Consider the following 22,908-nt stretch of genomic DNA (forward strand, 5'->3'; position numbering starts at 1 on the left):
ATCAGTTTCTTTAATAATTTTGAGAAATAATCTCCATTATAAGTACATTTTTACATTTCAAGGGTCATACAAAAAGTGAACCAATTTGTGAAAGACATATGCAATGTTTCATCCCTGTTACCTCTGTGAACTAGTCACTGATATGATTGTTTCTTGAAGCTTTAGATGTCAAAGTTATTTTAAATAGTTTCCTTCTTTTTATTTACATTGATTTGTCAATTGAAAAAGACAAGCCTACGCCAAAATAAACAGACAACTTCTGAACTTGGACAAAATAAATTACAGTTACTTCAGTGAGTGTATCATTCTGTATAATTGGTCTCTAAGTTATCCCTGAATTGCACAAATATATTGTGATATAACATGATCATAATTTCTCTCAGTGTATGCTATCTGTGACAGACTTCCTGCAAAAAGTAAATAATTGTGGCCAATGGTTTTTTTTACTATTTTATCTTCTGACTATAAACTATGATTTAATTAGTTCTAATTAAATAAATTAAGAATAAATTCAGATCTTGTTATATGCTTTACTGTGCTACGTTTAAAATAGGCGTAGATTATTTACTTTGCTGTTTCTTGATTCAGCATTCAGAAGGAAAACAATACCTAGATCTTCAGAAAGGGTAAATCTGTAGAAATCTGCTGAAGTTTGTAGGCCTGTACTGATGCACACTCTCTCACTGTGTGTGTCTGTGAGGAACTGCTAAGCAGATGTCTGCTTTATCTGTGTTATGCTATTGTGTTGCTAGTGTCAAGATGTTCTTGTGATAATATATAGTAGAGATACTTTCAGCCTTAATTTTTGTATAGCTTTGATATGATATTCTTTTTGCTGTAATAAGAAATTTTGACTTAGGAATTAATTTGATTACATAAATCAAAATGAATTTAAATCCATTTTTGTGAATACAGAAATGGAGGAAAGTGTCTTTCAATATAGCAAATGTAACATGACCAAATTTCTGATTCAGCTAATAGTGAATCAGAAAATGTCATAAGCATCACACATGAGAAGAAACATTAGAAAGAGACTCAGAGAAACTAGAAGCATGACCAAAAAATAACACATTAAAAATTAGTTTGAAAATTCAAAGAAGAAAGACAAGCTTTCTTGGCGAGAAGCCTGTAAAGCAACGATATTGTTTAAGACCTAGGAGTGATAATTAGCAACTTAGTGGGGACTGATAACATTATGAGATATAGTAACAGCCAGTACGTCTTCTGTGGATAAAGCTGTTCAGAGCTACCCACTATAGCCTGAAATGCTCAGTTATCTAAATGGAAACAGATCATCACTGTTCTATCCAGGATATGTAGCCTGTAAAATGAAAAATTAGCCTTATTTTTTCAAGGTGACTTCTTTTTTTTGTTGCTTTGCACCACATATAGAGATATAGATGTATACTCTTATATATACACTCTTATTCTCAAAACCATCTCAGGGATTTCTAATATATTTCTGGGTGGAATGCTGTAGAAAGACTTAAAATGTCAATGCAATTTTGACCTGCATATGGATAATACTGTGGTGTGGGAACATGGCAGTTCTAATCCAAGCTGAGAGGCTGAACTTTCTCAGCATCACTTTATTGGATACTTCTACCAGACTTGAGAGCTCTCAGCATTTCTGAGACTAATTGGCTAGATCTGGATTTTAATTGGAGATGGTTACACAATATGCAATTATTGAATTTGTTTTGAAGTACCTTTGTCACCTTGAGCTGGTCAACAGAGATTAAAAAACATACATCGAGATCACTGTGTATTTTTTTCATCTTTCTGCATTGTTGCTCTTCTCTGACTTCAGTCTGGTGTCAGAATCACTTCCCACATTCCTGTACTTTACAGTCTTCTAGGAGCTCCAAATAGACTTGTTAAAGTATAGCACAGGGCTTGCTCTCCTTCTCTGGGTTCTGTCCTCAGCATCTATGTAGCAGCAAGGGCTAATCATGTCAGGAGTAGAGAAATAAAAATTGCATCAGATCCTGAAGATTAGTGAGAAAGATCTCTGGTAATGAATCATATTTGGAACTTTATTACTTTTTATGTGGCAGTCACATCCCAATCAATGGTTTTCTGTCTTAAGTGTAACAAAAGCAGCTGAGATGTAAAGATTTGGAGAACTCCCTTTATTTGTTTGCCTCTGGAATCTCTGCCTGTGCAATAATAGGCATCTTCAGGTGATTTTTCTCATCCCACATCCCGTTTAGATCATGTCATGTGGACAGTAACAGGAAGCATGATGAGTGCTCCCCCAGCAACCAGTGTCTCCAACGTCAGCTGTATTACTGCTCTGAGCTCCTGCACAGCAGCTGCCAACATGTCCAGGAAACAATACTTCACCCAGACTGGGAGATAGTAAGTCAATGTATTACTAATTTACTTCAGTGCCTACTATATTACAATTTCACCTTGAATTTCTGGTTCTTACCACTTTACTGTTGAATAGGCGGTAAAAAAGGTTGAATTTTTCTTGTTAGGCCAAATCCGGTAAGTTAAGATCATCATCTGACTTCTGTACCAGATATTGACTGTGGAGTATTTTATATGCCAGGTTTCTGGTTTGTCTTTCATTTCTCCTTTTCTCTTAGGGACTACAGTCTGCTAAAGAATGGTCCTTGCTGTTCAAACATATTTGGAACCAAGGTTTTTGTGAAACCCTTTTTCTAAAATGCAGGCAGAACACAGCTAGGTTCTCTGCACTAAAGAGTGGCACCCTTTACAGCAGCATGTTAGAAATCTTGTCCTTAAACCAGCTAATGTGACCAAATGTTCAGAGCATTTCACCTCGGGAACAAATTATAAAGGTGCACATCTATGTAGACAGATGGTATAGGCATATCTTGCTATCCAGAAAGCAATTTTTCACATAAAAGTAGTATAAATAAGGGGTAGGACGGGAACACGTGCAAAGATAGAAGCAATACCTACCATTAGAACACATAGGGTAAGATCTGTGCTTTGTAGGATAAAGAAGCTTACTTAGGATCATTGGCTGGGGAAACAGCTGCTTTTTCAGTATAGATTGTGGAAAATCACAGCCACTTCACTGATGTAACATTGTGATGTAGCACTGATCTTCTATATTAGGCATTTTTGCTTCTTCTTTCTGAATGGTGACATTTTCATCACGATCGTCATTATCATCTTCCTCAGATGCCTCAAGGTCAAAAATATTCAACAAAAATGTAAGAATGGGGTATTCACTCTCATTGGCAAAGCACCTATAGCTGCTACACCACAGACCCCATACTCTGTATTTATATGGTGGGTATCACTTAAATTCCTGCAGGTATCTCCATTGGATTCCTTTAACAAGGGAAATTGCTTTGTTGTCTATCAAACTCAGCTGCTTCATTGCTGAGAATGCTTAGCCCCATGAGAGCAGAAGTATGTGAAATGTCAGTGAGGGATCTACGGAATGGTAGCCAGAAGTCATGGATAAGGAGGGATGTGGCTATATGTGTTTCTCTCTCTCTAACACTTCCTTTACTGCTACTCCATCACTGAACTGCTTCAACTGACCCTAACGCTCACAATCCGAATGCTGTTCACAGATCAAGATTGCTTGAATGTAATCACTGATTCTTCCTTTGTCAGTAGAAACAGGGTCCTGTCGCCTGTCATAGATTCAGATTTATAACCACATATGGAAATGCTTAAATTCTCTGCCTCATCTCTAATTGTATGAAACTGTTCCACTCTAGAAAGTATATCTTGTCCATTTTTGTGGTATTGCTGGCTTAGGAATTTGGTCTAAAGCTCTATGAATAGCATTTCATTCTGTTTCAGTGATGGTAGAACAGTGGCCATAAAGAAAATAATGAAGAAAGCATTCACATTGTCTAAATCCATACGTAAAGAAGTAAAGCAAGTGAGGTAAGAAGTGAAATCTGAAAGTGTTATTCCTTTTTTGACTGGTTCTTTAGCGTTTAAAATGTGACCGTAAATTCATATTCCTCTTTCTTTCAAATTTTGGTTTAACACCAGATCAAAATCTCCTTATTCCTGTCTTACTTTTTTCTCTACATTGTAAGACAAGGTACTTTCCAGCTACCGTATAAAAAGCAGGAGGCACATTCATGAAAATTGCCATTATGCTGTGATTTCTGTTGATTTTCACAGGGAACTTGACCATCCCAATCTCTGCAAATTCATTGGAGGTTGTATAGAAGTCCCAAATGTTGCCATTGTCACGGAGTACTGCCCCAAGGGAAGCCTGAGTGATGTGCTCTTCAATGAAGACATTCCTTTGAACTGGGGTTTCAGGTAGGAAACAAAGTTTTGAGAAGTTAAATGAGGCATACTGTGATATATACTGTTTAGGGAAAGATGTTAATTTTAGATGATCTCAGAGAGAGAAGCCTGTACTGTGATATGGAGAGAATGAAGAAGCAAGCAAGCAAGCAAATTTAAATATTCAGTCCAACTTGTCTTCCATTTTTTTTGATAAATCATATGTTTAGTGCTGGTCATGCTAAGGCAAAGACTTCAACTCTCTCCTAGAGAGACCTCCAGAAACTGCTTTAAAACCTTTTTTCCTGTGTAACTTAATTTTGTTCCCAAATATCTTGAGCATCCCTATTTAACTAAAAATCACTGCACCTTTGTTTATGAAGACATATTGATTACCTGGTTAACATATCTACAAATGCTTTATTATACCTACCAATAGAGGTAGGTATAATATTGTCGATAAAACTTCCACAAAGGCAATGACATTGTTTTTTGAAATTGATCTTCTTGTCACATCCTTTATGCTTCTGCTTTATGTTTGCCTTCAGCAAAGAAAAAGATTTTGAGGAAAGAAAACTTCCAAACAAAGTGAGGAAGTTAATAAAATTGTTTCTCTTGTAAACATTTGAAAACACTCCCAAGGATACAAAAGTACTGGCCATTTCTAGAAGAAACTCAACTGTCTTAACAGAGGCTAAAGGCCTGCAGGCTCACACAAATGAGTGGGAGTTAAGGGCTTTCAGCCACCCACCTTAAATATTTTGGAAAATCGAGCACGGGAACACAAATTGAAAGCTATAGGTGTGTTTCTGTAAAATTCAGTAGGCTTTGGAGCCACTCTTGACTGAAAGTTTAGTGGAAATCCCAGCTTACTGATTTTTATCTTTCAGGTTTTCTTTTGCTACTGATATTGCACAAGGAATGGCTTATCTTCACCACCACAAAATGTATCATGGACGGTTGAAGTCTAATAACTGTGTGATAGATGACCGGTGGGTTTGCAAAATTGCAGGTAAAAAGTAGATAAGAAAAATATTTCAAAACTATCTGCTAAGCCAGTAACGTGTATAGATTTCACACCCAACACTCTTTCCAAGTGCCTTCATGCTGACGTTTCATGTGGAATTGCCAACTGTACCAGACTTCAGCAGAAGTGGCCTGGGCTGAAGCAAGTTTCATGTTATATTATCAAGTCAAGTGAATTAATACGTGTCACTGATGCATTCATCAGACCCCACAAAGGATGGAGTTTATCAGCATCAGTCTAAGGAGAAACTATGCCTCATTCTCAGTTTTGACACAGCGAGAAAACCTGAGCCATAGACAAAGATGCGTAGTAGTGTTGACTGATTGGTAAACACAACGTAGTTTCATGGAGAAAAATAGACTCAACTCAGAGCTTTTCAGTCGTTTACACAAAACTGAATTGTATTCTCCCAGAGACAGAGCTACAGTTCTGGTCTGCTCCTGGTAGAGGAAGGCAACCTGTGGAAGCAGGAATGCCACTGAAGAGTCTAGTTTAGTTTGCAGCTGCCAAGGCAAATTAAGGCAATGATCATCTCTTCTACTTTCTCTCCAAAGTTATCACACCCTCTAACCCATAGCCATCCAAAAAGAAGCAGCAACAGATTTGGTTTTTAATGGAACATCCTATGACTAAGGCTTCCACACAGGGCCAGGCCTGCTTTTCCAAGTTGTTCAGTATTGTACTGCCTTCAGAACTGCCTGCTCTGCTTCAAGTCTGTTCTTGAGAAAAGCATAAAAAATAGACTTAGTTGGATTACATCAGCTACATCACCTTAGCACAGCTCATCTCAGTTAAATAGGATCTCTGTGAAATCATTCAGAACTTATATAGTTCCACTGTAGCAATTTCAAATTTTCATGGCTTATCTGGATGTGATAATATCAAACTGACATCACAAATAATGAATGTGGGAGCTATTTGAAAAATTACCTCCAACATAAAGAACTAATCTCTAAGACCATCTTATTTAGAGGTCACTCCAGATAAAAGGAGACATCTGCATCCAACCTTCCCATACACAGCAGAGTGCTGTTTACGTAAGAAAGAAAAATGAAGTTGGTTGTGTTTTTTTTTCCTCCTCACCGATTCTGAGTCATATGCTGAACATCTTTTCTATATTAGGCTAGAAGTATAGATGGAAAGATGTTTCACATCTATGCTACCTTTGTTCTGATGCTAGTGGTGTGCAAGTAACACCCACCATCTGCTTTTCAGTCATTAGTCTGTCTAACTAGTAATTACTTTAGCAACCTGCCACCAGAGATAAGTATCAAGGGACAAGGTAGAACAAAAACCTGCATTTACATGCTAACTCTTACACTGAGGTGAGACTATTATCTGAATATAATTTGAAAAAAATCATAAAATAATTCTGATTGGAGGAGGTTATGTAGTTCAACTTCCCTGCTTTTATGCAGTCCTACCTATATATTTGGTTTCCAGTTGCTATATTTGCAATTGTTTAGGGAGGTAAGACCACCAAACCCACATTATTTCTAGACTAACATGTGTATTTAAAATAGGGAAAACTAATTCCTTTAGACTAGTTATGTTACTGTCTACTATTGCATGTGTTTCAGAGAAGTACCCACTGAATAGTTTGTTCCCTGTTTTCTTTCATGCTAGATTATGGTTTGCAGTCATACAGAAAAGAAGATTCTCCTGAGAGATCAAGCTCATACCAGCAGCATTTGATACAGATTTACACAGCTCCTGAAATACATTCGCTTTCAGAGTTTGAACCCAATTCTATGACAGATGTCTACAGGTAGTTAAGTTTTCCTGATCTTGCACTTAGTAATCTCGAGTATGTTTATATGACAATTAAACTCAGTATAATTCTGTTGTCCCTCCAAGTATATGTTTGATTGTAGTTTTTAGAAGATTGGTCCTGGACAACAAAATAGCACAGATATCATAGGATCTTCTCTTTCAAGGTAGATAACCAAATACTGCATTCACTGAATATAAATGGAAAGTTTACCAAATGAATTATAAGGGGTCACTCTAGACTGGGAGATAAAAAGGCATAAAGATGTGCTACTATCTACCTATCCATTTTTTCTGTTGCTGTTTCTTACGAGAAGGTGGATTATTTTCAATAATGTCAATACTTTAAAAGTTAGTAGAACCAATGTTCCAGGATGTCACAATAAACATATGCGTCCCATAATTTTATAATTAATGTCTATACATTATTTGCTGCATATACACAGTGACATTTTTCATTTACAGAGGAAAAAATAAAGGTCAGAAGAATAACAGATGCACTAGTGAATAGCTTCATCCCTTTCCTTTTGAAAGCTTTTATAGAATAGCATTTTCCAATGGCTTATTTGGCTATCAGGTTTAGCCCTGCCAGTGGTGGATAGCTTCTATACAACCACTTTTCAGATAAGTGGGATTACAATTGTAAACAAGTGTATGCACATTAAATGTGCTAGAACACTATTAATTTTAATCCATTCTGTCAGGTTACCTAAGTAAGAATTTGAGATCACAGTAGTATTTATGTCTATAGGCTTAAACATGCCCTGAGAATTTGCTTCAAAATGGTTCAGCTGAGGTAGTTTGAGATTGTGTTGGTATTTCTGGCTGTCCTGTCATTCGTCCTGTGTCAGTCTGTACTTTTTCAGTATGGAGTGGTGTTAGAAAGTACTGTGCTCCAACTAAACAATAATTTTAGGGTTGTCTCACACATTCCAGTTTATCATTCCCAAATCTTCGTTCATGAAGCCTAGCCATGATGACCATTGCCACGAAAATATTCTTACTTTGCTCCTGTTTGGAATAGATATTGTTACTTGACTTTGCAGGCAATTGGCCTCCTGAAAGCATTTCTTGCCAAGGGTTCCCCTCAAAGTAGTCTTAAGACCTGCTTTACTCATGTCATACATGACTGCAATGAACTTTTGACAGGCTTAATGAATCTATCTTGCTGTCAATCTGTGTATTTGCAAAATTCAGGTCTACTCTTGTGGTACTGCACTTGGTAAAAAAAAATAAAATAGTAAGAGATAAAATCAGAAAAGGGAGAAGATCAACATGGAGACAGTGAAGATAAAGATGTACCCCGTATGATTAAAAAAAACCTTCTAATCTGGGCTATTCTTCAGAATTTGCCTTTTAACAGATTTTATGTTTGATGACATGAGCAGGGGTTAAGCCTTCCTGATACAAGTATGTCAGCTCACTGGTCAGGGAGCAGTGACCAGTCTTGAAATCCTCAGTTTGTACCTGTGCAAAAATTCCATTAATATTTCTGAAGGTGAGGCCCAAATAAAAAATTAGTAGAAACTGCAGGAGTGGGACTTGTAATTTACTGTGCTCTTACAGATGAATCACTTACTTTTAAACTTCTCCGGTGAAAGTGTTGGTCAGATGGGAAAGCTAAAATGGAAATGAGAACAGGAGCATGAAAGTAGCTCCTGATTTGAGCTGAAGAGGCTGTTACCACTCACAGTTTCTCCTAGATCAGCTCCCCTTGATTTGTAATCATTATATGAATCTTACTGTCCACTATGTTAGGACTTTATTGAGCAGTGCTGATGAAGTTGAATTGAATCAATACTGCTTTATCAGAATTACCATCATCTAATTATTCTCCTCTAAAATCTGTTTTAGCTTTGTTGTCTCACCAGCTTTGATATTGCTTTCTACTACCAAATCACCTCAAAATTAACAGAAAAATCTGATCAGATTAATGTCTACAGTATTTGGTATAGTTTATACTTACTATTTTATTTGCCAGTGGTGGTCCACAAGTTGACTGAAAGACAGATATACATATCCTGTTATACAACCAGAATGTTTTACAGAACAGAGCAACCATTAGCAACACAACAGATTGCAAACCAATATTCTCCATAAAAGTAAATGTTACCAAGTAGAGTTGCATGCATGGGTTAATTATTACACTGTTTCAATATATAAAGAGACAAGAACATCTTTGTCAGGCCTGTTGGCTGGAGGAGGTGCTTGCTTCTGAGAGATCACTGCTCTAAAAGAACTCTAGTGGGTTCAGTGAGGAGGTTAAACATCCAGTTGTTAGTGTCTTTTTCCATTCTTCATCCTTGATAAATATGTTTGATCTTGATTCAACTGAGGAAGATGATGATGAAAAAAATATACACACTGTGTCATCCTTGACTTTATGGAGATTTTTTAGACAGTGATCTGTGTTGAAAAGAAGCCAATCCTCCAACTGATGGTCACAATGAACCTGCTCCTGCCCCTTGACTGGAGCACAAATCAGTCCTCTGTGTTTAACTGGATTATGTATGCATCTCTGCACATATCACCTCTGGATTCCATTAACTCTTCCAGAGAAAATTACTTTGTTATCCATCAAATTCAAACTCTTTATCTCTGGCTTGATAACTGTGAGAGGATAATGCTATGAAATGTTTGGTAACAGATCTCTGAAAACACAGAGCAGTACACACAGCAGCACTTTTGCCATCCTTCCTTTTGAGATACCGGGCTTTCAGTCATACAACAGGGAAGAATAAGAAATCATGGAAAGAAGAAATCACTGACTCCATTGACTGTTATTTCATTAAGATTTTGCTTTGTTTTTATTCTGCAGTTATGCCATTATTTTACTAGAAATTGCCACAAGAAATGACCCTATGCCAGTAAGTATAGACGAACTACCTGTGAAATTTGCGTGACTGCTTTGATTCTGTTTCTGCTGAAGACATAAACCAAACTTTGAGTAACTGCACCTTTGAGTTACTTTTTGAGTACACATTTTCCTTGTGATTTTCTCGATGTTAGTTCAGTTCCCATGGAACATTGCAGTCAGGGCTTCCTCATACCTCTCTTCCCTTTCAGATCTTTGAAGAACAGCAGATGATAAAAATACTGTGGTTCCAAACCTGACTTTTGATTAATTCTGTGAGGTTTAATGGTGGCAGGGAGGGATGCAGAGGGAACATATGTCCTAATATCTTCCTTTTTATTCTATTCTTCCTTTTCCTGCCATGCAAGAGCCCTTTTAGTGGAATCTTGAATGCTAGAAAGGCAAATGAGCTGCTCTCCATAAGGAAAATCTCTATTTTACATGTGTCTTGTGATCAGTGCTAAATGGCAAATACACAAAAAATGCACCTTGAAATTGAAACCAGATGGTCTGAATATGTAACCATGTTGTCTCTGAAATAATTTGCTTAACAAGAATTGTAACAATGAAGTCTTGAAACTACCATTCTTCCAATCATGACAGTTTGTGATAGAGCAATGCAGGCCTTATGATTTTTAAATGTTTCCCGATATCTTGCCAGGTACTCAATTGTTTATCTCATATAAACACTGAGATTAAAACCTTTCAGCCATGAAAAAGCTTTTAGAAAAAGTGACCCAGTTTAGACTAGTTATATGCTTTTTTATCCTTTTTATTTTCTTTCTTGCACCTTATGTAAAGAAGCAGAGCAGGAAGTGATAAGGGAATATATTATATAAGTAATGATGGTAATACTAATATAATTTCAATGGCTGGCATGAAAACCATGCCACTAATTTCAACATTGTTTAATCCCTTTTACTCTAGAAAGATAGTATGCATTCAGCTGAATATTTTTGGTGCCCACCTTTGTCAGAATTAATTTCAGGAAAGGCTGAGAATTCTTGCCCATGTCCCACAGATTACATAGAGGTAAGTAAGATATAATATTGTGTACAAAGATTCTTTACTGAAGTGAATTTATGACATGTCCTAGAATTTTTATGGCAGTATGTAAATAAACCAGAAATCAAGAAGTACCCCTCAAATAAGGAACAATGAAATTATTTAATATCCTTAATTAAAAAAAAAAGTCACTGTGATAATGAAACATTCAGTTGTTCTCTCCAGTTGTCAGTGTAATAGGTTATGGTTTTAATATGCAATCATTGATTTTTTTGCATTTTCATTTTATTATAAAGTGTTGAATTCCATACATATTTTATGTCAGTAATATCCATTTAGCTTACTGGCAGAGAGGGCTTTCAAATAATGAAGTTTCTGTCTGAGGTAAAGTATCAGTTTGGTTTGGTTCTCATGCAAATGTCTGCGTGCTCGGTAGCCTCAAACTGCCTGATAAAGTACACCTCCCCCCACCTCCATTTACTTAAATTAGAACAAGATTATGGTGTCCTTATTTCAGTTTAAGTGCAGTAGCACTTAAAGATGATGGTGTCCTTACTTCAGTTTAAGTGCAGTAGCACTTTGATGGTTTGTAGCAATCTAAATGTAACAAACTTCTCATTAGCAGAACTGGATTTTAGCTGGGAGTTAACATTCTTAAAAGAGTAATTGAGTTTTTAATCTTTTGTGAGTTTTGTGTACAGAGAAGTCCTCTGAAAACTGTATGAGTTCACCAGCATAACACTATCTTAAAACATAAGACAAGAGCTTAAGTAGTGTTCAGCAGAAGAAATGTGTGTATCTAATTCATGATTTCCCACAGCAGCATTTTTATGAACTAACATCCTTTGTTCAGCAAAAACCTGTAGAATTCCACAGACCTCAGTATACCTCTGACACTTTTCACCAGCTGCAGATGACCAGTTTGCACAAAAAAATAATAGTATTAATTTAAAAACTACCTATGCTTGGAATGATAAAAGGCTGTTTGCTTTTGTCACTCTTTTTTCCTTCTGCAGTTAATCAGAAGGTGCAGAAAAAATAATCCATCCCAAAGGCCTACATTTGAACAAATCAAGAAAACGTTGTACAAGATGAATCCTAATAAAGTTAGCCCTGTTGACATGATGATGACTCTGGTAAATTTAGTTTTTTATTCCAATCCAAGTTAGTCTGCTCACTTGCGATTGCTTTCACCTGTATCCTTCAGGTTTGTTTTTTGATCTCATACCCCTTGTTTGGTGAGAAAACCCAGTTATTTGTTCACCTCTGATGGGCTAATTGTAGCTGTAGTTCTGCTTGAGACACAGCTTTCCTTCTTGTTCAATTTCTGTCCTTTTTCTTAACTTTCTCAACTTCTTTGGAGCTGAACACTTTCTTCAGTCAAATGTTGTTTGGTTTTTAATGTGCTCACAGGATACAGTATTCCCCTTTTCCCATGACTCGGTGGTCTTACAGCACCAGGGATATAGAACCCCACCATGCCACAATGAGCACGTTTACAGACGCATTTTGAGCAGAGTATCTCAAGGCCATGAGCAGAGAAAGGAGATTCTTGCTCCCACAGCCTATTATCCCACACGGAGGAAGGATATAAGAAAGCAAAATGTAGACTAGCACAGCAGGATAGTTTACAAAACAACATAGTGAACTTTTGATGAAAGTCTGAGACTTAGATACCTTTTGTTTTGGTGAGATTTTAATCCATCTCTGCAGCTTGGTCTCTGCATTGGATTAGACTCCTAAAGTTTACAATAACTTTGAAAAGTCTCAAATCAGCTTCTGCTGCCAAAAAAAAATCTCAAATCTAGATTCATAAATTTACCTAAGGGGAAACTTAGATCTTTGGATTTTGTAGAAAAATTTTAGGTGTCTTAGACCTGCACCTTTTCTTATCTTGGAGTGTTTTCCAAGCAGAATCATTCAAATGCTTAAATCATATCCAACTATCAATCTGTTTCAGCAAAAAGATTATTTTATGCAATTCTCTATGTTATTTAGATGGAGAAATATAACAAACATCTGGAGGTACTGGTTTCTGAGAGAACCCAGGATTTAATGCATGAAAAACAGAAGACTGATCGTCTATTGTATAGTAAGTTATAAAAACTGGATATTCTTCTCAATAATAATTTTATTTCAGCTGTCTAATTACAAACAGAAACCCTTTGATAAGTCATTTTTTAATAGCAAGGAATGAATATAATTTTTACTTTCAAAGTTGGAAAGATATTTACCTACTTTCTATACTTTCCCCCTAGAAACCAGTACAGTCCTCTGAGAGGTATGACCCCAGAATCTATAGTGCTCTGACTTTGGATTTACATGGCAGTCCTTCTGCTTAGTTTTAAATGTTGGGGAATTGCAGTTGGTTACTTTTGATTGTAGTGTATCCTCTGGCATTACGCAAGAAAAGAGGTATAGAGGAACAGGAATACACATATGAGAGAAAAAAAAGAAAAAGTGTGAAGGTGTAAGACAGGAGAAATAAAGACAATTAAAAAACCAAAACAGAGAAGTGACAGCAAACAAACCTAACACGGGTAGGAAGCAGTAGCAAAGAGTTGGCATGGAAGGAATTAGTAAAATTCCAAGTCATACTATTAAAATCTAGCCTTATACTTCCTTGGAATGTATAGATTTGGGATTTTTTTTGGAACTAAAAGTTATAGGCCATCAGAAATATCTGGACATGTTATCAGTGAGATTTACTGTGAATTCTCACATTACAGCAGAGCAGATTTTGATGCCAAACTGTGTTTCAATCTTCGTAATATTTCATGTTTCTGATCATTGCTTTTCATCTTTAAACAAGCATGTTATGTTTAATGTGTGATTTTACCATGTCAAAAAAGTAACAATGCACTACTTTCTATAACAGGTATGTTGCCAAAACAAGTAGCAGATGATCTCAGGCAGGGAAAACCTGCACAAGCCCAAAGTTACTCAAGTGCCACCATTTTTTTCAGGTAAACAAAAGTTAAAGACACGACTAGAACTGACTCCTACTAAATAAACTTCTAGGCTTCTAGTGGAGGTGAAGCTCCTAACCAAGTACAGAATTTCTAAGCTGCCATCTATTGTACCAGCTGTCTCTCCAAAAAAAGTGTTTTCCAAAATTCTCACACCATATAAATTTTTAATTATAAGTACTTACATAAGCAATGAGATTACTGTGGAGCTCTAACATACAGCAGAACATTACTTTACATGTGTTACTCATGCATAGGCATCTATCCTTGCAGTCCACATGGATTTACAGCTTTAAACTTTTATATGTTCATGAAGCAACATATAAACAGCATGCCTTCACTTGTCACAAATGAGCAGATATCAAATTTTTTTTTTTCATTTTTACATAACCTATAATTGAAGACTACTTAGTCTGTTGCAGATTAAAGTCTGTCTGTATACGCGGTTTACTGCATTGGTAAGCAAAAAGACTTAGGTCAGTCTGTCCTTTTTGAATGGAAGGAGTCTGCTGCTAATTTAAATAAATTAGGAAAAAACTATTCCATAAGATCCTTAGCAAAGGAAATACTGAAAAAACAGAAGTTTGACACAGTTCCAATGAGAAATTATTACTGTGTGTTTAAGTTTACCAATCTGCAATGTTTAAGATGGTGGATGAGTGTGTTCTTTGTTGTGTTTTAACAGTGACATTGTTGGCTTCACTCAGCTGTCCAGCAGCAGCACACCATACCAAGTGGTAGATCTCTTGAACAAGCTTTATACCACGTTTGATGAAATCATAGATAACTATGATGTCTATAAGGTGGAGACAATAGGAGATGCCTGTAAGTTCTTTGAGCTATGGACAATGGTGTGGCTTATGGGGCAACCAGGCAGAGACTAATTTGATGACAAGGAAGAACAGATGAAGGAGATTTGGAAAGTTTGTTACCAGTGAGAAGACCACATAAAGCAACTAGGAGATAAGTCCTGCCTTCTCTCCCTAATACTCTGTAGGGGCTTGACTGTCTCTTCTCTTTGGGTTTTTAGGAAAATGGCTTTATATTTGCTACCCTGGGAATCTGCTGGAGACTGATTACCATTAAAACTCAGTTCCAACAAAAACCTAAGGGAATCTAACAGAACTTTTGGATGAGACAGAAAGGAAGTCCTGTAAGAGATTTGGGGAAAAAATCCCCACTCTTTTTTTTCTGTGCCATAGTTCAGCATGTTCTCAAGCATAAAATGCCTGAACAAATGCACCTGAGAGATCCTGAAGAGACCTGTTTCTTGTCCTACAAAGTCATAGAATCAAAGAATCATAGAATCATAAAATATCATGAGTTGGAAGGAACTCACAAGGATCATTGAGACAACTCCTGATGCTGCACAGGACAGCCCCAAGAATCACACCATGTGCCTGAGAGTGTTGTCAAAATCCTTCCTGAACTCTGTTAGGCTTGCTGCTGTGACCACTTCCCTAGGAAACCAGTAACCAACCACCCTCTCTCTGGATGATGAGCCTTTTCCTAATATCCAGCCTAAACCTTCCCTGACATATCTTCAGGCCATTCCCTCAGGTCTTGTCACTGGTCACCATAGAGAAGAGATCAGTGCCTACCTCTCTTCTTCCCCTCATGAGGAAGTTGTAACTGCAATGAGGTCTCTCCTCAGCCTCCTCCTCTCCGGGCTGGACAGACCAAGTGACCTCAGCCTCTCCTCATACGGCTTCCCCTCAAGGCCCTTCACATCTCTGTTGCCCTCCTTTGGACACTGTCCAATAGCTTAATGACTTATATTGTGGCACCCAAAACTGCACACAATATCCAAGGTGAGGCCGCACTAGTGCAGGGCAGAGAGGGACAATCCCCAGCCTTGACTGGCTGGTAGTGCTTTGCCTGTTGCTCCCCAGGACATGGTTGGCCCTCCTGGCTACCAGGGCACTACTGACTCATGTTTGTAACATAAGTTACAGAGGTATACCCAGAAATGCCAAGACAGTGGAAAGAATTCAAAAGTTTATTTAGAAGGCCAGAATATGAGAAACTTACAAATATCTCACAGTGCTTATTGCAGCACTGGCCACAGGAAGAAAAAAGCAAACCTCCTGTTTGCTCCTGGGCTTTATTATCGCTGGCCCCCTTGACTCTCCCTGGGACACAAGGGCCCTGTAGCATTCCTGTAAATGTTATCTCTTTCCTCTCATATCTCAGAGAGAGAGAGGCTGAGAACTTCTCTTGCTGTGAAGAGAGGGGGAGATAGTGTTGAAACTGTCTTTGAGAAAGAGTTACCTTCTAGGCAGAAAGCCTTCCTAAGCAAAACCTCTGTCTCCTCATAACAAAATCTTCCAGAAAAAAAAGGATATTTTATCCTCACATGTTCATTTGTCATCAACCCCCAGACTTGCTTCCAGAGGGCTGCTCTCCACCATCTCATTCCCCAGCCTGTCCGAACGCCCAAAGTTGCCCCACCCCAGCAGCAGAATCAGACACTTGTTCTTGTTAAATATCATACAGCTGGTAATTGCTCAGCCCTCTGGTTTGCCAACATCTCTCTTCAGGGCCTCTCTGCCTTTGAGGCAATTTAGTATCATTGGCAAACTTACTTAGTATCCCTTTGAGTCCTACCCGCAGGCCAAAGATGCTGAAGAGCACAGGGCCTGAAACAGAGCCCTGCAAAACCCCACAAGCAACAGGTCTCCAGTGTGATGTCACCCCATTCACTATTATCCTCTGTGCTCAATCCATGAGCCAATTCCTCACTCACCACATGATGTGGTTACCAAGCAGTGTGCTGGACATTTTACCCAGAAGGATCCTGTGAGAGACAGTATTGAAAGATTTACTGAAATCTAAAAAGATTATATTAACTGGCTTCCCTTACTCAACTAGATCAGTTGTCATAAAAGGAAATTAATTTTGGTAAGCAGGACTTTCCTCTCGTGAAGCCATGCTGGCTGTGACTGATGACTGTGTTGTCCTTCAGGTATTTTTCAGTAACTCCCAGAATAATCTTCTCCATAATGTTATCAGGCATTGAAGTGAGACTGATGGGCCTGTGGTTTTCAGGGACATCCTTCTTCTCCTTCTTGAAAATTTTGACAACATTTGACAGCTTCCAGTAAGCTGGGACATCTCTAGATTTCCAAGACCATTATAAAAGCATTGAGAGAGGTTTCACAATGACTTCAGCCAGCTCTTGGAGTACTACTGGATGAATCCCATCAGGTCCCGTAGATGTACAGGGATCCAACTGGAGCAGCAAATCCCATATAAGTTCAGGGTTTAGTGGGAGTTTATCGTTCTCACAGTCATGGTCCTCCAGCTCAGGGCTCTGGGACCCTCAGAGCTCATCATTGGTGTTCAAAGCATAGTGCAAGGAAGCATAGGCCGTTGCCTCTTTTTATATTAGCTCCCCAAAAACAACAGGTACTGAACAGCCATGTTCCCACTACCTGTTCCACTTCAAGCATTCTCAATGAAGGGATGAAGGGAAAAAGAAAGGGTTGGAGGGGATAAATCCTGTGTAAAAGTGAGAAGGAAATACAACGTTTTTCATAGCTAGGGTAATTACATGCATAAGCTGTTACCCTTGCCTTTGTTTGTTTCTGGTTTTCTCTGCTTAGGAGGCACAACTGTGCCCTAGGATATGACAGAATTGGGCTTCTTTTTGTTTGTTTGCTTGTTGTTTTTGTTTAATTTGGGCAACACACTTTGGTAAATCTGTGTAATGCCAAAGATTAACACAGTTGCATTGTTGTGTTAAGATATGGTGGTTTCAGGAGTACCCAAAGAGAATGGGATCCTTCATGCCGGTGAGATTGCAAGTATGGCTTTAGACCTCCTGGATGTCTGCAAGACTTTTAAGATCCCACACAAGCCCAACACTCTTCTAAAAATAAGAGCAGGAATCCATTCAGGTATGTTGAGAGGGCTGCAAAGGTGTCTTCCTCTGGTTCAACAAATACTTCTGTAGTGGCCATTTTATCTCCATTAGGAATTTCTTCATAACTTCATTAAGAAGTACAATTCATGATATGAGAGGGAACATCATAGAGGTCATCTCAACAGAATAAATTATTGGATACATGGAATATTTGTAACTCAGTGCAGAATACAACTCTGGAAATATTCCATGGTCCCAGTACCTTTGCTGATGCAAGTGAGAACTGCCCTTCTGTGTCTGTTGCTTGTTCTTTTCAGATGTTCTCTTCTCAAAACTGTGAATTGTTTCTTGACTCATTGATCTAGCCTTTGCTCTCAGACTCCCAGCTCCCCGATCTAATCCGATGTGTGATTGCAACCCCTTCTTGTTAGATAGTCAGAGTTGGACCTGTCCTGTGCAGCCCAACACCTGCCAATTAAATGATCTCACCAAGAGATCATATCTTCTATTTTTTAAATCTGTTGGGGCTGACATGAAGGAACCAAAATGCTCATTTTCTGTCTTCAGCAGGAGCTGGTTGCTTCCTGTTCCTGCCTTTCCATGTGATAATGAGTGTTGTGTGTGCAACTCCTATTGACAGCATTCCTATCCCATTGCCCCTGAAAATATGTTGAAATGGGATTCTGCAGATGTCTTAATTCATGCACAACATCTCCATCACATCACCACTTCCCCCACTGCTCTCCTTTGAGGCCTTTTTGCAATTCCCTCCATGGTTCTGGAATCTATCTGTAAGATAGATGTGTAACCCATGTAAAGACAATACCAACACTCAGTCTTTAGCCGGTTAATGAATGAGATATAAAGTAGTGTAGTAAGCAGCCATAAGGCTGTATGACTGATTATGTGATTTATAAACACAAAATCCTTTATTTTATTTTTCTTAACAGGGCCAGTCGTAGCTGGAGTTGTTGGAACCAAGATGCCACGGTACTGTTTGTTTGGAGACACCGTGAACACAGCTTCCAGGATGGAATCTACCAGTGAAGGTAATAAGGAACAAGCTGCAGGTGGGGTTTTGATCATCCTTGCATGAGTTCTGAAAAAATGCTGTGCTGAGTTTTGAGTCCTGACCTATTCAAACAACTGCAAATCCTGTAAGAAGGTTCTTGATTTCTGGTTCCAATCTGCCTATGAGCAAATTATGACAGTGATATTCTCTACAACCATTTTTGTAACCAGATCCCCTTGTTTCCCAAGTCTCAGAAAGGGATTTTTTTTGCTGTGAAGTTCTCTATGGTAAAAAAAAGTAAGAATACGATGAAATGAGAGGCTCGATGTTCTTATTTGTACCTGGCACCCTGCTGAATTTATAGCAAAAATACTTTCATAACTCCTCTCTTTTGCTGATAAGATTCTCTAATGGAGAACACAAGAGGTGGTAGGACACATGGGAGCTGTGTCTGTCTAACTGATATAGAAGATTATGTATGTGTGTTCCAGCAAAGAGAATAGACGGAAATTTCTAGAGATTAAAGCGTGGAGATATTCTCACCTTCACTTCTTCCCAGGAGATAATAGTTTAGTTTGCATGCTTCATCTTTAGGCAGTATGAGCATTTGAACCTCACGTTCTGATATACTTTAGCCCAATGAACAAGAATTGGGAAAAAAATAAGAAAAGAAAACAATTCGAGGTCAAAGGACCTTAATGGTTTTTTTCCTTTCATTCATAAAATGAAGGTGAATAGTTTTATGGCTCACATTGCAGTGCATTGTAAATGTACGTGAACTAGGCAAATACAAGTTTTCTTCAAGTTTAATTCCATGACAAAAAGTGATGCTTTCAATATCTAGCATCTAGTGATGTTTCAATATTTAGGATCCACTAAAAACAAGGCAGAAAGGCAGTGGAGTGGTCCTACATGATGGTTTTGAAGATTATCTTTGGGATTAGAGAATTACAAGGATCTATTCCTCCCCACTATTTTATACACTTTTCCAAAGAAAATGCCAGCCTGATGCACATAATTTCATTTTCTTTCTGCCAGTCTCCCAGATAACTCCTTTCTTTCTCCTTCTCCTTTCAGGCTCCTTGAATCGTCTTTTCAGACCCGCCTTAAAACTAATGCCTTCAAAATCTACTTCCATGGTTCTTTATAGTTCATAATTCATTTTTTTCTGTATGTCAGTCTCTTTCTCATATAGTACATCAACACTGCAAACTTATGCACAAAGATAGAGATTTTGATCTTTCAAGCCTTTATTTTATCTCCCTCTTTCTCTGACCATGTACCTCTGAGGCTCTCAAATTACATTAGCTTGTTTTCACCCTAGGTTGGTTGCTTTAAAATAGATTAATCATTTACTAGAAATGTACACAAAAAGTGCTATCACCTGGAATCTGAGTGCTAGTGTCTTGTTCTCAAGCAGGACGACAAGTTAAAATACCACGTACCTACTGCAAAGAATATTTTTGAGATGTGTATCTATATATGTTGAAACATACATTTCCTGATCTACAAGGAGTGTTCTGAGACTTTTAAAAAAATTTAAACAAACAAACAAAAGTGGATATTACAAAACTGTTATTTTCTGATATAAGAAAAATCACTAAGACAATCTTAGACAGTACTACCATCAATCTGGGATCTTTTTCAAACAAAGAAGCATAATGATTTACTCTGTGTCACTGATTGTTACAGGTAAAAAGCCCTCAAAATGAAATAAAACAAAAAACAGGTTTGTTTGTTTGTTTTTTTGTGGTTTTTTTCAATTTTTAAAATTTTGGCACAATTTTACTTTCTGGCAAAAGTAGTATTTCTTCTATCTGTCATCTTCTTTGGTCCTTTCCCATCATCTGCAGAGGGCAAGGGAGGTGAGGTTTAGGTGAAGGTAAAATCTCAACTAGGAAAAAACCACATTGTAAAAAAAATTGTAGAATTATGGTAATATCATCCCTTCCACCTGTCTTTATTAACAGATTTGGAGACAGAGTAAAGATAGTAGCTTCTCTAGTGTTTAGACTTTGCTGAAAATTACATGTGCAAAAAAAGAGCTGGCTCTTTATTGACCAGGAGATAAAACTATATACAGTTTTCTTCACCAGATGAAATGGATGCTCATCAGTAGCACCAGCCAGGCAGCTGCAAAGAGTAAGACAAATATTACTAGATGCAGAATGTGAAGAGTAGTGTTTGCTGACAGCCACACACTTGTGAGATGCTCTCACAGACAGGCCAGGATACTGGAGCTTGTGTGTGAACATTTCAAATAACAGAGGAATGACAGCAGAGACATGAAAAAACCAAGGGGGAGTTCATTAATGGGTCTTGAAATCTTTGGTACACATTGTGGGGTGGATCTGTCTTAGATGTTTAAATTGTTTGATAATATGTCAACTATTTCTCTTTCCAGCTCTTAAAATACAGTGCAGTTCAAGTGTATACCAACTGTTGGAGCAGATTGGAAAGTATGTGTTAGCATGCCGTGGGAATTTACAAGTCAAGGTGTGTATGCAACATCTATGCTCAGCTTTTCAGAGAGGAGAGTGTGAAAGCACTCTGGAGTCCCTGAATTTTAACCCATGCAGTCCTTTATGTCTTGCAGTCCTTTATATCTCACAGTCCTTTAGTTAGACTAATTCCTGATCTAAAGAAAGCACGTTCAAGTTTTAAATCAGAACCAATTAAATGGCTTGTTCATGAAACAACTCTGATAAGTCAAAGATGAAGGACTTAGCCAAGCTTGGAAGTCCTGCATGGTACATTCAAAAAAAAGGTCATTCAGAGACATCACAAACCATCATGTGAGTTCCATAAGAGAACTAACATACTTGTGAGCCTAATTTTGGATGGGACTTCAAAGAATTGTTTTAATTGATACTGCTGCCATTATCTTTTAAGGGAAGGTCTTATGCCTCATTTTCTCTGTATGTAAAATCGCTGACAGGCACATCAATCTCCTTTCGGGACTTCTTTTTTGCTGTAGTAAATAATTATTTCATAAATTATGCATAGTATTGTAACCCCATAACTAATTTTCATCCTTAGGGGAAAGGAGACATGGTAACATACTGGCTTGAAGGTAAGAAAGCCTCTGACTTCCAGAAGACAAACACCAGCACTTCTGTGACTCTTCAAGATGCCAACAGAACTTCACACACTTTGATACCAGGTGTACTTTCCAGTGATCCTCTCTGAAGTCCTGCTTACTAGCCAATCACTGGCTCAAGTATCCATTCTGGTTTTTGGCTTTCTAATCATTCTGCCGAAATAGAAAATTAGAAAAGAGGTAGCACATCGCTTTGTCCTTGTGAATGTATTAGCTCAGATTTCATTCACAGGTGTCTCTCCTATCGGTGGCACCGAAAACACAAAGAAGTAAAAACTTATCTTGGGGAATAATACATACATACAGCTACCAGGGCAGAAGGTGTTGCTTTAGTGTTGCTTCTTGATTAGGTTTTGCTGGGTAATCCCCTGCCAGCAGCTGCCATGACTTCAAGATCTGTATCCAGACATTCCAGACTCTAAGCTGCTCCCACAAGAAAGAAGGAGACAATGCAGTATTGTAATGTGGTGGTACAATAAACCTTGTGGTTGTGACTAGTTTTGTGCTGTGAGAGTGAAAAATGAGATGTGTGCTGTGTGACAAAGCAAGGTCCGTGGAAAGAGGGGGATGAAGCAGAGTAATGGATACAAATTGAAATGAGAATTCATGCTCCTGCTTCCATTTCATCTCCGTTGTCTGGAGCACAGAAAAAAATAACAAAGAAAGTCTGGTGTGTCTCCATACAGTCAATTTCTAGGGACACCTGATGTCTTGATACAGAGATCTTGAAATCTTGGGAGGGAAACTAAAGACATTGCATGCTGCTGTTAAACAGACTAAAGTTCACTACAGCTGCTCTTGTCCTTGACTCTTCTGGGATTTCTCCAAAAACAGCTCTTAACATTAGCTAATGTTATGTAGTTGCTTTGACTAATCTGCCAATGGGCCTGCTTTTGCTGGCTAGCTGTCTGTGAAATCAGGCAGCCCTCTGAGTCACTGAGTAATCTAGGACACAGCTTAGAAAAGGTCATTCCTGAGCAAGCATTTCCTGTAAAGAGAGACCCATTCCTACTAGTGGAGTAATCTGTAGATGAGCATGATTCTGTGAGCACTGCACTAGCAGACTT

The 22,908-nt window shown here is 38.0% G+C and overlaps 1 protein-coding gene across 1 annotated transcript in view; it reads left to right on the forward strand.

Moving 5' to 3' along the window:
• Nucleotides 1–22,640, forward strand: part of LOC113951479 (atrial natriuretic peptide receptor 1-like) — a 36,701-nt gene extending 14,061 nt beyond the window's left edge. Inside the window, exons 9-23 of the mRNA XM_027652495.1 lie at nucleotides 2,214–2,361; nucleotides 3,796–3,882; nucleotides 4,129–4,272; nucleotides 5,130–5,251; nucleotides 6,893–7,034; nucleotides 9,855–9,903; nucleotides 10,818–10,922; nucleotides 11,912–12,031; nucleotides 12,894–12,987; nucleotides 13,774–13,861; nucleotides 14,550–14,689; nucleotides 17,611–17,763; nucleotides 18,680–18,778; nucleotides 21,146–21,237; nucleotides 21,781–22,640. Coding sequence (XP_027508296.1) covers nucleotides 2,214–2,361; nucleotides 3,796–3,882; nucleotides 4,129–4,272; nucleotides 5,130–5,251; nucleotides 6,893–7,034; nucleotides 9,855–9,903; nucleotides 10,818–10,922; nucleotides 11,912–12,031; nucleotides 12,894–12,987; nucleotides 13,774–13,861; nucleotides 14,550–14,689; nucleotides 17,611–17,763; nucleotides 18,680–18,778; nucleotides 21,146–21,237; nucleotides 21,781–21,930 — 1,733 coding nt within the window. The 3' untranslated portion in view covers nucleotides 21,931–22,640. The remainder of the gene's footprint in view (nucleotides 1–2,213; nucleotides 2,362–3,795; nucleotides 3,883–4,128; nucleotides 4,273–5,129; nucleotides 5,252–6,892; nucleotides 7,035–9,854; nucleotides 9,904–10,817; nucleotides 10,923–11,911; nucleotides 12,032–12,893; nucleotides 12,988–13,773; nucleotides 13,862–14,549; nucleotides 14,690–17,610; nucleotides 17,764–18,679; nucleotides 18,779–21,145; nucleotides 21,238–21,780) is intronic.
• Nucleotides 22,641–22,908: the final 268 nt, after the last annotated feature.

This window comes from Corapipo altera, unplaced genomic scaffold (genome assembly GCF_003945725.1).
Source record: "Corapipo altera isolate COAL_440 unplaced genomic scaffold, ASM394572v1 61286, whole genome shotgun sequence".
Lineage (NCBI taxonomy): Eukaryota > Metazoa > Chordata > Aves > Passeriformes > Pipridae > Corapipo > Corapipo altera.